Below are 14,586 nucleotides of genomic sequence, written 5' to 3' on the forward strand. Positions count from 1 at the left end.
ACTGTTCTTTCTTTTTAAAAAGAACTTCATTGAGGCATATTTTGCACATCATATAATTCACCCTTTCCGAGTATAAATTCAATGATTTTTTTTTAGCAAATTTACCAAATTAGACAACCAGCACCATAAATCAGTTTTAGAACACTGTATCACTTCATTAGATTCCTTGTGCCCATATGCTGTTAACCCCTGGCCTCTCCTCTCCCACACCTGGAAACTACTAATCTACTCTGTCTCTGTAGCTTCCTCTTTTCTGTATATTTCATACAAATGGAATCATACAGTAAGGGGTCATGTGTCTGGCTTATTTCATTGAGCATGCTTTTGAGGTCTGTCCATGTTGTAGCATGTATCTATAGGTAATTTCTTTTTATTGCTGAAGAATATTCCATTGTATGGCTATACCAAATTTTGTCTATCCATTCACCCAGTGAAGGACATTTAGGTTGTTTCCAATTTTTAGCTATTATGAATAATGCTGCTGAGATGATTCATTTGCCAGTCTTTGGGTGGAGAATGTTTCTATTTCTCTTGGGTAGATCCCTAAGAGTGGCATTGCTGGATCATATGTTAAAATTTATGTTTAATGTTTTAAGAAACTGTCACACTATCTTCCAAAGTGGCCACACCACTTTACATTCCAACCAGCAGTGTATGAAGTGATCTCAATTCTCCATACTCTTCCTGACATTTGTTACTGTCTGTTTTTTATATAATACCCATTCTAGTTGTTGTGAAATAGTTCACCGCGGTTTTAATGGTGGTGATATGTAAAGAAGGAAGGGGAAAAAAAAATTCCTAAAACATCAACCAGAGGAACTGGTACCAATGTAAATAAATACATGATTACAACCTCAGGTGAGTCCTCACTATTCACTCAAAAATTCTACTTCGTTTCTCTGATCTGCTTGTTTTCCCACACTCCACAACAATTAATTCATACCTTCAAGTACTGTCCTTAAAATCTAACCTCTATTTGCCTCCTACGGGACCTGGCCCCACTTCCTACCTCCCAGATAAGTAAAAACTAATAGTTCCTATCTTGACTTCCTCCTACTTTACACACAAGCCTAGATACCTCTGGATTTATCCTTTTCCCAACTAAGAAGGCAGCTGTAAGGGGAAGCTGAGACGAAGCGAGAGAGTAGCACAGACATATATATACTACCAACTGTAGAATAGATAGTCAGTGGGAAGTTGTTGTATAACAAAGGGAGTCCAACTTGAGGATGGAAGATGCCTTAGAGGACTGGGGCGGGGAGGGTGGGGGGGACTCGAGGGGGGGGAGTCAAGGAAGGGAGGGAATACGGGGATATGTGTATAAAAACAGATGATTGAACTTGGTGTACCCCCCAAAAAATAATAAATAAATAAATAAAATTAAAAAAAAAAAAAAAAAAAAGAAGGCAGCTGTGGACCTCCTCCTAATAAATGACAACTTTCTATAGGAACTCTGCATCCAATTCCCAGTGATACATTTTAGGATCCATGAGTCATCAATTCTCTCTCCTTTCTGGGCAATCTACCCTTCAATTGTATTCTTCCCATCAGCACTTAAAGTCTCTAGCCCCAGCTTCACACACACGTACATACACGTACACACACACACAAGCTTCCAAGTACTGCTTTCTTCAAACTCTCAACCAAGTTTTTTGAAAGTTACCTATATTCCCAATGTCCACTTTTCTACACTTTTCATTTTATATGTCTGCACTTCCATCCATTCTTCAGCTCAACCCAATCTGATTTCTTAAAATATCTATGAAACAGCTCGAACTAGAGTTTCAGTATCCTCTCAACAATATTCAATGGAGCTAAAAATTTCCTCCTTGAAGCACTCTTTTTCTCCTGGCTTTCACAATACATTCTCATGTCTCCTATCACACATTTCCGCATTACCTGCAAGCAGAGGCAATGACTGCCTTTGTTCCAGACTATCTTGAAAAAGATGTTAATAAAAAGATGTTAATATAGTGAATAGCCTTGGAAGATAAAGATGGTGTCTCTTTTCTGGAGCAAAGGACAGGCATGCTTACTGTCTGTTATAAAAGACTTGGCTTCCCAAAGTCAGACTTCCTTTTCTGTGTGCAGGTATTACCTGACCCTCTTCAACAAATGTTGGTACCAGGCACACTGCTTTGCTATGGGTAATAAACTGTTCATTGTCTCTGACCCAAGAGGTTTGTATCTTTGGCCAGTATCTATGAAACTGTCAGTTTAACTTGCAAAGAGAGTGAAATTTTAGCGTTTTACAGTTCTTAACACTTTCTGGCAGCCCCGTTTCGGTTTCCTGGCTGACCTCTACTCCTTTACCTGATCTTTAAATGCAGGAGTTCCTCAGAGTTCATATTTCTTTTCTCACTCTGTACTGTCTCCTCTCCGGAGTTTTAATTGATCCTATGGCTTCAATGGACTACCTCTACACCAATAATTCCAAAATATTTTTCTGCAGTCCAGGTCTGTCTTCTGAACTCCAGAACCACGCAGCTAACTGCCTCACAAACAACTCTACTCAAATACTGATATGCTCCCAAACTCACTAGTACTAAACTGAACTCAGTAATTCCCCTCTGCCCCTGTTCCATATCACTACCATCTCCTGTGTTCCCTAGCTCAGTAAATAGCACGACTGTCCACCCAGATACTTATGCCAAAGCATCTAGGCATTATCCTTGACACCTCTCTCATACATCTTTTGAATTTGTCTACTTCTATCACTACCACCATTAAAACTAGCACAAGCCACCACTATATCATCTTTCACTCAGATTCTTTAGTTCATCTTTCTATCTCCATACTTGCCCCATACAAATGGTTTTCAAAGTGTGGTCCCTGGATTCCTGGTGGTGCTGAAACTCTTTCAGGGAATCTGCAAGGTCAACTAAGACATTATTTGCTTTTTCCACCATTTTGACATGTGCATTGACGGTTCAAAAACAATGGCGGATAAAACTGCTGGTTAAATTGTACTTGTACTCACTGTATCATTCATTTTCACACAAAATACCAGTTTCACTTAAGAATGTCCTTGATGAAGGAGAAAAAGTGTTCATTTTTTAAAATCTCAAATGCTGAGGTCAAGTCTCAATATTGTGTGTGACAACAATGAAGTGTACACAGCATTTCTGCTCAAAACCAAAGTACAATAGTTGCTCGAGGGAAAAACACTTGTATGGTTGTTTGAATTACAGGCTAAATTGGCCACTTTTTCCAAAGCACACCATTTTCATTTGAAAGAACAACTGACAAACTATGGTTATTCAAATATGGATATCTGGTGGACATTTTTTCAAATATGAATGAAGTAAGCCATCCGCTCATTATCTAATCCCACCACTGTCTGCTCACTGTGTTCACTGACGATCTTTGAGAAATAAAGGCTCACCAAGTTATACAGATTTTCCAAATACGTACATTTTGTTACACAATATATAAAAAATACAGACACGCACATTTGTTAGTATCACCACAGCCCGCTCAACATGTGAACCAGAGCCCCCAGGTAGCTGTGCACTCTGAAAGACTCCTCTTGCCTGTGCCAGTGCCTGGACCAAGACACTCCGTGCAGAAGACCCTTTTATCTTGCCACTGCCTGGACTTTCCCTGCAAGCTGCCTGGAGGGTCACACAATGAGTTGGTGCTGCTTCTGCAAGCCCCCATGTGTCCCATGCATTCTGAAGGGTTCTTGCCCCTGCCAGCGTCTGTTCTCTCAATACACGTCCACACCATCGGCTGCTGGTTGCCTAGCCCCCTGCCTGTACTTGAGAGGATGGCCTACTGCCTGCCCAGCAACTCCAGACCAGCTCCAGCCTGACCAAGCCAGCAAACTTCTCTGCTACATAATGAGCTGAACCACACCTTCACCAATGATATCTAACTCTCTTCCAATTTGTCCTACCTTGGGTATTCTCTGCCAGCCCTACAGTACCATATAGAATTTCCTTACATCTTATAATTACTCTTGTATCACAGTTAATATTTATACTAAACTTCCCCTACTCTATCTCCTGATTGGACTGAGACTGCTACACATACTAAAGCACTGTACTTACATTTTCCATTACTAAACTATATGCTCTTTTTAGCACCAATATGCTATCTTAGCCATCTTTTACTCGCCAGAAACATGTGAGTACTCAATGTTAGCTGAATGAGTTAAACAGCGTTGCTGAGAGATGCATGCACCGAGTATCAACAGAAAACTGGGCTGGATTAATACCACCTCTTCTAACAAGGAATTTCCAGAATCCTATGAATCTGGAAAGCTAATTCTATAAGGATAGGTAATCAAAAAGGACATGTGGGGAACCAAAAAAGCTTGCAACTTAAACCGAAAAAGTACGATAATGTGTGTTATCATACTTCTGAAATGAACTGATAACAACAGATATACTTCTGATCAATTACTCAGTGGAAGATCCAAGAGGTGGTTAATGCTTTAAAAAAAGATGCTGAGGGCTGCTATTTTACATGGGAAGCAGCTGATGAAGGGCATATCCAGGTTTCCAGGACTGCAGATCTTATCGCTCAAGGCTAAGTGGCTGCTACGAAGATTAAGCATTATAACGTATCTCTCAACGCAGAGGTCACAGACTGCTGGCCTACAGATGTGTTTTGTTTGTTCTACACAGAGTTTTAACATTTTAAAGTTTAATTGCCAACACTAAAAAACCAGAGATTTTTTACATGAAAATTCAAATTTCTGGCTTCTTAAAATAAACAGAAAATACTACAATACCAACCCCACATTTCTGCTGGAACTGAGTAGCACCTAGTCTTTTATATAAGGCATTTGTTCTCCTATTTGCCACAATTCCAGCCAGGGCCATTTCACTTGTTTATGGTGCCTCTATGGTCCTTATAAGCATGAGCATACAACCCCCAGTGTAAGCAGGTTTATAAGCATAGGCTTCGGAATCACAGATTTTTGTTCAAGTTTCTCCTTTATCATTTATTAGGTAATGGTACTCAGTAGTGGGACCCTGGCCAAGTGGATAATAACACAATTTATTTTATAGAATGGATACAGTAAATAATCATTAAACACTAGTACTTTATTACAGCCATTATTAAGCTGGGAAACAGAATGGTATTAAGGGGGGGAAAAGTGTTGGTCTGAAATCAGAAGATATGAGTCTAAGACCAAACATTCTCACTTAGAAGATATGTGACCTTAGGCAAATTACTCAGATTTTTAGCTTATTTTCCTCATCTGCATCAAACTATCTTTCCTACCTAACACAAAGCAATGTAGTGAAGACAGATAATGTAAAAGGGTTTTGTTATTTCTCAAAAGTGATAATTCCAGGTTTACACAGTAGATGGAGAAATTACCCATAGGAGATATCAATATTAACAACAGGCTTTAGATAAACTAAATATGAAAGAGAAATACACTGAAGACTGAAGGAAAGGGGAAACACTCCAACACTCTAGGCCTGCCTAAAGCCCCAAGGAGGGTATCTCTGGAGTCTAGACTAAGAGAGCAAGGCGACTGGTAAGAATCTGCCAGAGTAGCTTTAGGGTAAACCTAAAAACCCTGTTCAAGGCCAGGAGCCTGGAGAAAAGATTAAGAAACTGTTCTAGAAGGCCCTGTAACTCTGGACTTTGCAACAGGATTAACTCACGCTCATGTCTCATTAGCCAATGTATTGCTTCTATCTCTAACTGGTACCAGGCTGGATTGGAATTGATTTCCAATAAAGAACTCTGACCTTTGTTTTTGTTTTGTTTTGTTTTTTAATATTGCCATGGAGAGTCTAAGAAGGCAGAAAGAGAAAACAGATTCCTGCTTATTTAAGATTTTTTTTTCACTCATTGACAAAGGTAGAGAAAACCAGAAAAATCATATCTATTATTGATAAAGGTACAGACACACTCTCCTCATTTGCTCCTGGTAAGCATGTGATCTGGCACTGTCTGCTAACATAACAGGCATACTTCATGGTGCCTGTCCAAACTGCCACCCATGGAATGGACAGGGCTCAGTGTCCCATTACCTCCCTGGCTATAGTGCAGAAGCAAGAGCCAACCCCTTGGCAGGTCAATGACCAATAGCCTGGTGGAAAAACTATACTAGGACAATTAGATTCCTCTCTCAGGAATTTGCAATGAGGACACAGACTGAACCAGAAAGTTATTAAGAGCTAAGCTAGAGACAGAGGTTGCCATTTGTGGCCATGTATAAAGTTAGCAGGCAGAGGCAGCTTGTCTGCAGTGAAGTAGAGGGAGCAGAAGAGTGGAGGAGGGCCAGGAATCCGAAGCCCTGAGAGAAAAAATAAAGAGCTCCCTCAATTCTGGCCCCCTGCCCATTTTCTTGAGATACAGCCACCTTTTATTTGCCTGGGAGCTCTGTATCATTACAGTAAATCTTCTTCACTTGAGCTAGTGGCTGTCTGTTCTCTGCTACCAAAAGGACCTAATCTAGAACAGAAATTGTCTACAAAAGCACAGTTAAAACCAACAGACTGTTGAACAAAATGTGGAGGATTGGTGAGTGCATGGCTGTAGATGGAAAAGAATCACATTAGGTAAAGGTAATCCTTAGAAAGCTATGTATCAGGTGTAAACATTACAAGCAAGCTATTTCATTGCTTACCCAACTTACAGCCCCTTCCAGAGTCCATGGAAGAGACAAGATTAGAAAACGTGGACTTGTGTTCCTATCAGCAAGATAACTGACCAGCAACAGATGCCTGACTTGCCCAGCCAAACCATAGGTTAACTATAGGCTAAAACAATAGGTGAAAAAATCATGTAGAGATACAGTCTTAACCGGCTGGTAAGCCAATCATGACACACAAAGAATGGCTGGTAGTGGCTATATTGGGTATCACATAATACCAATAAGTAAAGTAGACTGGAGAATAGATATTCAAAAAAGAAACAGGGAGGGACTTCCCTAGTGGTGCAGTGGTTAAGAATCCGCCTACCAATGCAGGGAACACGGGTTCGATCCCTGCTCCAGGAAGATCCCACATGCCACAGAGCAACTAAGCCGTGCGCTTAGAGCCCATTCTCCTCAACAAGCCGCAGCATGGCAACAAAGAGTAGCTCCTGCTCTCCCAACTAGAGAAAGCAGCAACAATGTAGACCCAATGTAGCCAATAAAATAAATTAATTAACTTAAAAAAAAAAAAAGAAAAAAGAAACAGGGATAAAGAGAACAGGCAACCTCCAAGTGGCAGAAAGAACAGCCTCTCACTTAGAAACTTGAGTTCCCATGAGGCCTGACTGTGCTTTCTTCCTCTGCCTTTGGATGTCTGGAAACTGCAACAACATCTTCTTTCTTGAGTGCTGAGTTAAGTGAGTTTTTGTTCCTTGTATTCAAGGGTAAAGACTGGAAAAGACAGTACACATACAGTAAAAGTGAAAAAGAGAAGAGTTTGATGGGGGTGGAATGAACAATACTTTCAATCCAATATACAATATGCAACCTATACAATAAGGTTGCATTAAATTTTAACTGCCACACACACACAGCACCTTTATTTATAGATAGGGAAAAGTTGGTAACAACCTCAATATTCAAAGATCTGCTAACTAAACCGTGATGCATTCATACAGGCAAGAGTGTGCAGCCAGTACAGAAGAAGCTGTAGAAAAGTACAGGTATCCCTTTCTACTTAAACTCATGTTCCCTAACTCAGAAACCAAATAGATTCAGATAACAAGAGATACTTGTATTCAATGAAATGGAAAGATGGTCATGATACATTAAATAAAAAAAGGTTACAAAACTACATATACTGTATTTTCATTAAAGTAGCACATTTACATATGTTTGTATATGCACATAAAAATGAAACTGTTTCTACACTACTGTTTTTGTCTTTGATTCCCAACCCAACCTCATTTCTTATAATCAGTAAAAACCCTCCTAAAAAATTAAATACAGATTTTCTTTCCGAGATTGCAAGCTAGGATTTGGAAAACCAAGTCCTGAGTCTGCTCTAGGATGGAGCAGTAACATGGTTAAAAAACAAGCAGTTAGTCAGTTAAAAAGAAAGATGAATGAGATTACCTGAGATAAAGGGAGCCTGAGGCTTTATACCAGGCTGAAGGCCCTCTTGCCCAATACCAGCTACTTTCTAAAACATGTTTCACTAGAGCTAGTCCAGTCTCCTCACTGCCTTTCCCCTTACTCATTTTCATTTATGTTTTCAGTTATGCTTGCTGGTCATTCTAATCCCCAAGTGCTGACTGGCCTCTGTGATCCCTCTGTTCAACGTCAATTCAAGTCCTCCTTCCTTCAGAAAGCAGTCTCTGACTATTCCAGGCAACAGTGGTTTTTCTCTTCCTTGGAACCAGGTATATTTTCAAATTTAGAGATCTACTTAAGAGAGTCACTCAAAATCTCCAAGGCTGTATAGTCAATGCATTGGAGTGCCAGACAGGCAACTCCAGATCATTAAAAAGGCATTCTGCCACTAGTGAAATCATGAAAGTTTAAAATGTGGCTGATGTGCACAATGTGTCCACTTCCATAAAGATACCTTGAGTATAAACTTGGGAAGCAAAAAGATAAAATGGCGATAGAAAAGCAGAAATTAAAGAATTTGTGTTGTATTTTATCTAAAGATACTTAATAAGGGAAGGTATTGTTAGTGAGTCAGATAGTCAAGGCTAGTTCACTCACCACCCACTCTCAACCACTTCAACCACTTCTCCCTTGTCTCTCTCCTGCAAAAGCCAGAAAGCTAAATAATTCATCTTTCGGCCTTTAAAGCTAAGAGTGGCGATGACATTTTGGCCAAGGAGATATAGGCAAAAGCTGCTGGGGGGGCTTTTCTTCCTGTTTTGCTCTTCCAGCTGCCTAGAACATGGACCTAATGCCTGGAGGTACATCAGCAATTTGCAACCCCCCAAATGAAAGCAAAACAGAAAAAAGGGAGAAGCCCAGGTCCTTGTTGATATTAGCGCTATACAGTCCCAGTATGCTCACATCCAGACTTCCTGTTAGATGAGAAAAATAAATCCCTGTTTGTTGGAGTCACTGAACAGTAGATTTTCGGTTCCTTGAAGCTGCAGGCATTCCTGGTACAGTTAGCAGGAAGCTTAGAAGAGTGTTCTGAACTATCTTTCGTCCCCAACATATAAGAGAGCTAGAATACTTTCCCTTCATTAAGTTACTCACTACAACTGTGATTCTCAGCCTGGTAGGCATCCGAATGTGGGAAGCAAGAGAGTATAGTGGTTCAGAACTTGAGTGATTACCAATGTAATGTCTCCCAAGCACGTGTCTGGGAGGCCATTCAATCTGGTCCCTCCAAAAATGCAACAAGGATTTTTTGTTTTTCTACTCAAGTTGCTCCTTTCTTTCAAAGTCAATAATTCTTCCAATTTTATTCCCCACTAATTAAGTACTAAGAAATTATTTAGGTAATTACTTAATAAACCTCTCATAATAACCACTCTATTAAAAAATGTTTTAACCCCACAGAAATAAAAACCAAATTTCTGTTTTAAAGGCATCTATATTTACTGGTGTTCTACTATTTATCATGGTTATAAATACCCTGGTACTCTGGAACTCACTTATGTACAGATGCCCATGACAGCTTATTTTCCAGAGAGAATATAGTTCTTATATTATTAATCACTCTTTCAATACATTTTATGGTTGTTTTGATAGTTTCCTACTGATTTCCTGCATTTGGGAAATATAGGCTATCTTCAAGTAGGCACATTTCCACAAATTATCCATAGAAAGAACTTACGCTCATATTAAAAAACATCCTCATGTATGTTCTTTTACTTTACTAAGCTATAAAATGTGGGTTAAGAAACTTCCAGGCCAGGATCACTAGATATTTGAGAGAAGTAAAGGGAAATAAAAACTCTTTCTTGTATATAATCAACTTAGCTGTTCCCTTTTAAAAATTAATACAAAGTTATCATCAATGAAGAAATAAAATGTGAATGAAAGACACATGGCACTAAGAAAAGACCAACCTCTCAATACAAATCACAGCAGCTAAACACATAAGGTAAAGGATGTTGGTGAACTGTTTATTTTTAAATGGCAAACTAATTTTAAGATAGGGATCTTCTCCAAAACACACTCTGAAATATCGAAATCTTCTCACAATGTACAAGAAAATACTGCTAGTCTAGAACATTTAAACCCACCAAAATCTACAAAAAAAAATCACAAATGCAATCTTCTTAAATAACACAAGAAGGAAAAACAAAAACAAAAACCCCAAGGTTAAAGCTCCCTCCGAAACTGCAATAGATGTGGCATTTAATTTCTCTTTTCACTGAAAAGTCAGAAAAGAGTAATCTAAATCACTCTTCCAAACAGGTATTCCCTTCACTGGCCTGGCTGAGAAAATTACTCAGTTGTCAATTAAGTCAAGACTTCCATCTAATACGCTGAGTTTCTGCCAAGTTCACTCTTCTGAGACCTCAGTGAAAGGTTTGATCCTGATCAGGTGCCTGCAAAGGTCTGCCAAGAGTGTTGGTGCACAAGCCAGGGCAAACCATGCCCTACTCAACAACTCAAACCAGTGGGCCCTGCTGATGATTCCTATTCAAAGGAGAGCAGATAAAGAATTGTGGGCACTGTTCACTTGAAAAAGTAAATTATACATTTGATAGCTCTAGAATATCATCAGGCAGGTTTTTGTTATTTTTAAAAATTGTAGTAGTAGTTTCTTTGAGGGAGAAAAATCATTACTAAACTAACTCAGATTTTAAAATGAGAAGCTACGGTAGGGGCTTACATCCTCCTGTCCCAAGAAGAGTTATTAAAATGTTCGATATATGTAGGTGTACCTGCTAAGACATGATAGGAATAAATTCAAAATTTCTTCAACTCAGTTTGACAAATACATTTTTATTATTAGAAACTAAACAAACCCAAGAAAATTTAAGCAACATTACCATACTTGGTGCCTCCAAGTCTAGGTACATTGAAGAACTTCTTATGTGAACTGTCATTTAATGTTTCAATAAGGTACTCAAAGGCATATCCTGAAAAAGAAAAGTTATACTTTCATTAAACACTGCTACAAAGTACCTTATTCAAAGTGAAATTACCTAGAAACCAGCTTTGTCCAAAAGAATTTTCTGCAATGGCGCAAATTTTCTGCATTTACACTGTCCAATAAGGTAGCCATTAGCCACATATGGCCATTGAGCACTTGAAATGTGGTTAAAGCAACTGAGGAACTGAGTTTTTAATTTTATTTAATTTTAATTAATTTAAAATGTGGCTAGTGTCCACTGTATTGGACAGTAAAACTCTAAACCATGACTCTTGTCAAATAGAAACTGGTAAAATAATTAACTCCTGAAAAGTGGTAATACAGAATACCTGGAAAGGGACAATAGGAAATGACTTAAATGATGAATAGGCATGTTTTGTGAAGACATGTCCTGAAAATTGTATAAATACAGAGAGCACAATGTGAGAACGCCACAATTACGTTAGAACAACTGATTTTTTAAAAGTAACCAAAAGACAGGCTTTTACACAGCATTCAACAACATGAACAAAATCAAAACCAAACCAAAACAAACAACTGATCAGGTAAGACCTTAACAGGCCTTAAAACTAAAGGTAAAAGTGAACAACAAAATACCTGGGTAAATTAGCAGAGTCTCCCTAAAAGACACGTCTTTCTGGTTTTGCATGAATTGAAGCTTAACTACAAAGTCAAAGACCCAGAGGTCTGATTTGAATGTGCCCCAGCTTCTAAGGTTCTTGGGGGAAGTGGCAGGGAGGCAGCCTTGAGATTAAAGAACCTTCAGATCTTTTGTGCAGATTCAGTGCGGTGGGTGGTCAGGACCCCCAACATTGTCAGGACCTTAGTCCGAAATGAGAAGCGATAAGCACTGCCCACTTTTTGAGAACAGATGTTTTTCCTTTTTTTATTGAGGGGCAAGCGAGGGAGGGTGGATGGGGAGAAGAGACCCAGCGCTGCAATAAATGGTCCGAGAACTGGCTGACCAGCGTTCGGCCTTGACCGCCCCCCACCCTGCTTCTAGAGGCAAAGAGGAGGAGGGGCTCAAGGCCGGACAGCGGAATAAACAACTAGCTGCGAGAGACCCAAGCAGAGAGACACAGACCCCCCTCCCTTTACATCTTACAAATGGGGGGCGGGGAGAAGAAGATGGTGGGCCTTTCCTCGACCCTAGTGCTACTGAGTACCGGGAAGCCGCTGGCAGCCAGCAGTGGCCAACAGGCCGAGGCCCGCCCGGGTCAAGGCCAGCGGCGGAGCGGACGGCGCCAGTGGGGTCACGCTGAGGGGCGAGGGCGGCCAGGCCGGGCCCTCGAGGCCTGGGCGCAGAGAGTGCGGCCCAGCAGGCAGGGCCCGAGGGAGCGCGACCTGAGCCCGGAGGGCCCCGGCGCCGGCCAAGCGACTCCAGGCGAGAGGAGCAAAGACGTCGGAGCCCAGGCAGCGCGCGTCTCCAGCTGCCAGATCCAGTCGGTGGACTAAAACTAACCTGCACTTGGGGCGTCCATCGCCGGAGACCATATTATCCCTGCGGGGAGGGGGCCCGCGGGGGAAGTAGGGGGAGGTCGGGCGGGGAAGAGGGGGAGGAAGGCAGGCAGACCGGCAAGGGAGGAAGGAGAGGAGCAATCTCGCGCAAACACCGCGAGAGCCGCAGACCCGGCCCCGGGTCTCAGCTCGCGGGATTTGCTGCCCAACTCTCGCGGGATCCTCAGACGTGGAAACAAAGAAAGAGAAGGGGCGGAGCCAGCCAGAAGGCAGTTCCCTGCGCAATCCCTACTGTTCTCGCGAGCCCGGGTGAAACGGGGGGGGAGGGGGGGAGGCTGTGGCGTTGGCGTCACTCGCTTGTCCCTCTTAGAGACCCGTTACTTACTTGTGGCCTCAAGTGTCCAGTTGCAGTTGTGAGACTGAGCGGTGTAGGGGCTTTTTCGGGGGATATCCGGCCGGCTGTGTGTGCGTGTTTCGAGGGGTATCCGGCGGGGTGTGTGTGTGTGTGTGTGTTTCGGGGGGTATCCGGCGGGGTGTGTGTGTGTGTGTTTCGGGGGGTATCGGGCGGGGGTGTGTGTGTTTCGGGGGGTATCCGGTGTGTGTGTGTGTGTGTGTGTGTTGGGGGGCGAGCGAGGGTCGGAATTGGAAGTCCTACGAAAAACAGTTTAAGGAGAACCGCTTTACCGTGAAGATAAAGCCTTCAGTTAACCTGTCATATGTGTAGCCTACACGCGTGTTCTCTGGAGAGGGTGGCAGGACCGATCTGGCACGTAGGAAGAGCTCAACTATTTGTTGAGTGAATTTTCCTCACACTCCTGTAGCTTCAGCCTCTCCCTTTCTCCTGACTCCTTCACCAGTGGCAGTTGATCATGCTTAAGTCTCCATCCCTCCTCTGCCTAAGCTCAAGTCCCTACGTTCTTCTCTACCGTCTTATCTCCCGTTGGCAGCCAACTCTGCAGAAAGGGCTGCTTGTGTCTCCCTTCCCCTCCCACTCCTTATCCCTCTCCAATCTGCCTTCCACCCCCTAGAAACGCCTCTGGTCAAGATCAGCCATAACTCCGTTTGCTGATCTCACGTTTCTCAATGCTTACTCTGTTTGATCTCTCCCCTTGTTGAGAAATATTCTTTCATCAGATTTTGTGATCTCAGACGCTAGTTCTTACTGTTGTTTTTTCTTCCTATCCGTCAGAGTGCTCCATCTAAGTCTCCTCTGCAGGCCCCTCTTCTGCCTGGCCATGAGATGTCCTTTGTACAAAATATTCCCCAGGGCTCTGGCCTTGCAACTCCTCTCACCATTTTCCCTGGCACATCCCACCTTCTCCTTTGGCTTCAGTTACTTGTTACATGCTGTTGCTTCCCTGTCTACCTGCATCCCAAACACATCTTCTAAGCCCAGAGAGGTATATTCTAGTACCTATTTGGATGCCTCCACATCCCACAGGCACCTGAGACTCAAAATCTCCAAAATGGAACTCATCATTTCCCCCTTAAAACCCACTACTCCTTTTGCATTGCCTGTATCCGTGAATGGCACCTCAGCCACTCAGTTACCCATGCCAGAAACCAACACATCATGCGCAATCCTGCACCCGCTACCTTTAATCACTGACCCAACAAGCCCTGTCGAAGCAAACCCCATTATGCTTCCTCTATTTATGTACCTTGCTAACCAGTCCTCCTACCATCACCCAGGTCTCGATTTGAACATTCCTGTGACAATCTTCTTCTCAAAAAGACCCTAGGACATGAGTACTACCATAATCGTCATCCTAACGATGATGAAACGGAAACTCAGCGAGGTTAAGTAACTTACAGTTACCAAGTGACTGAGTCAGGATTTCATCTGGTATCTCATACCTATTGTTGATACCCTCTTCGGGAAACTTCCTTTAGGCAGAATCACTTCTCTGTTGTAGTATCTCACTTGCTGTTCTCTCTTCATTAAACACTCTGCTGTGCCCTTTTCTACTAACCCCTACTCATTCTTCAGGCCTTAGGCCAGATATTTCCTACAGGAAATATTCACTGACAACCCCTCAACCCTAAGTTTGGGTTGGGAATGTGATGAAAATGCTTCCCTATCTTCCTCTATTTCAACTAGAGCACTTTATCACACTTGATTATAATTGCCCATTTA

The 14,586-nt window shown here is 41.9% G+C and overlaps 1 protein-coding gene across 2 annotated transcripts in view; it reads right to left on the reverse strand.

The window, feature by feature from the left end:
* IREB2 (iron responsive element binding protein 2) overlaps positions 1 to 12,584 on the reverse strand; it is a 54,861-nt gene extending 42,277 nt beyond the window's left edge. The window contains exons 1-2 of one of the 2 annotated variants that reach the window (XM_057723539.1): positions 12,454 to 12,584; positions 10,888 to 10,977 (exon numbers count right to left, since the gene is read on the reverse strand). In XM_057723539.1, coding sequence (XP_057579522.1) covers positions 10,888 to 10,977; positions 12,454 to 12,472 — 109 coding nt within the window. In that variant the 5' untranslated portion in view covers positions 12,473 to 12,584. Of the gene's footprint in view, positions 1 to 10,887; positions 10,978 to 11,588; positions 12,427 to 12,453 lie in introns of those variants that run through there. The other variant, XM_057723538.1, reaches the window with a different exon arrangement.
* Positions 12,585 to 14,586: the final 2,002 nt, after the last annotated feature.

Source organism: Hippopotamus amphibius, chromosome 2, assembly GCF_030028045.1.
Source record: "Hippopotamus amphibius kiboko isolate mHipAmp2 chromosome 2, mHipAmp2.hap2, whole genome shotgun sequence".
NCBI classification, from domain to species: Eukaryota; Metazoa; Chordata; class Mammalia; order Artiodactyla; family Hippopotamidae; genus Hippopotamus; species Hippopotamus amphibius.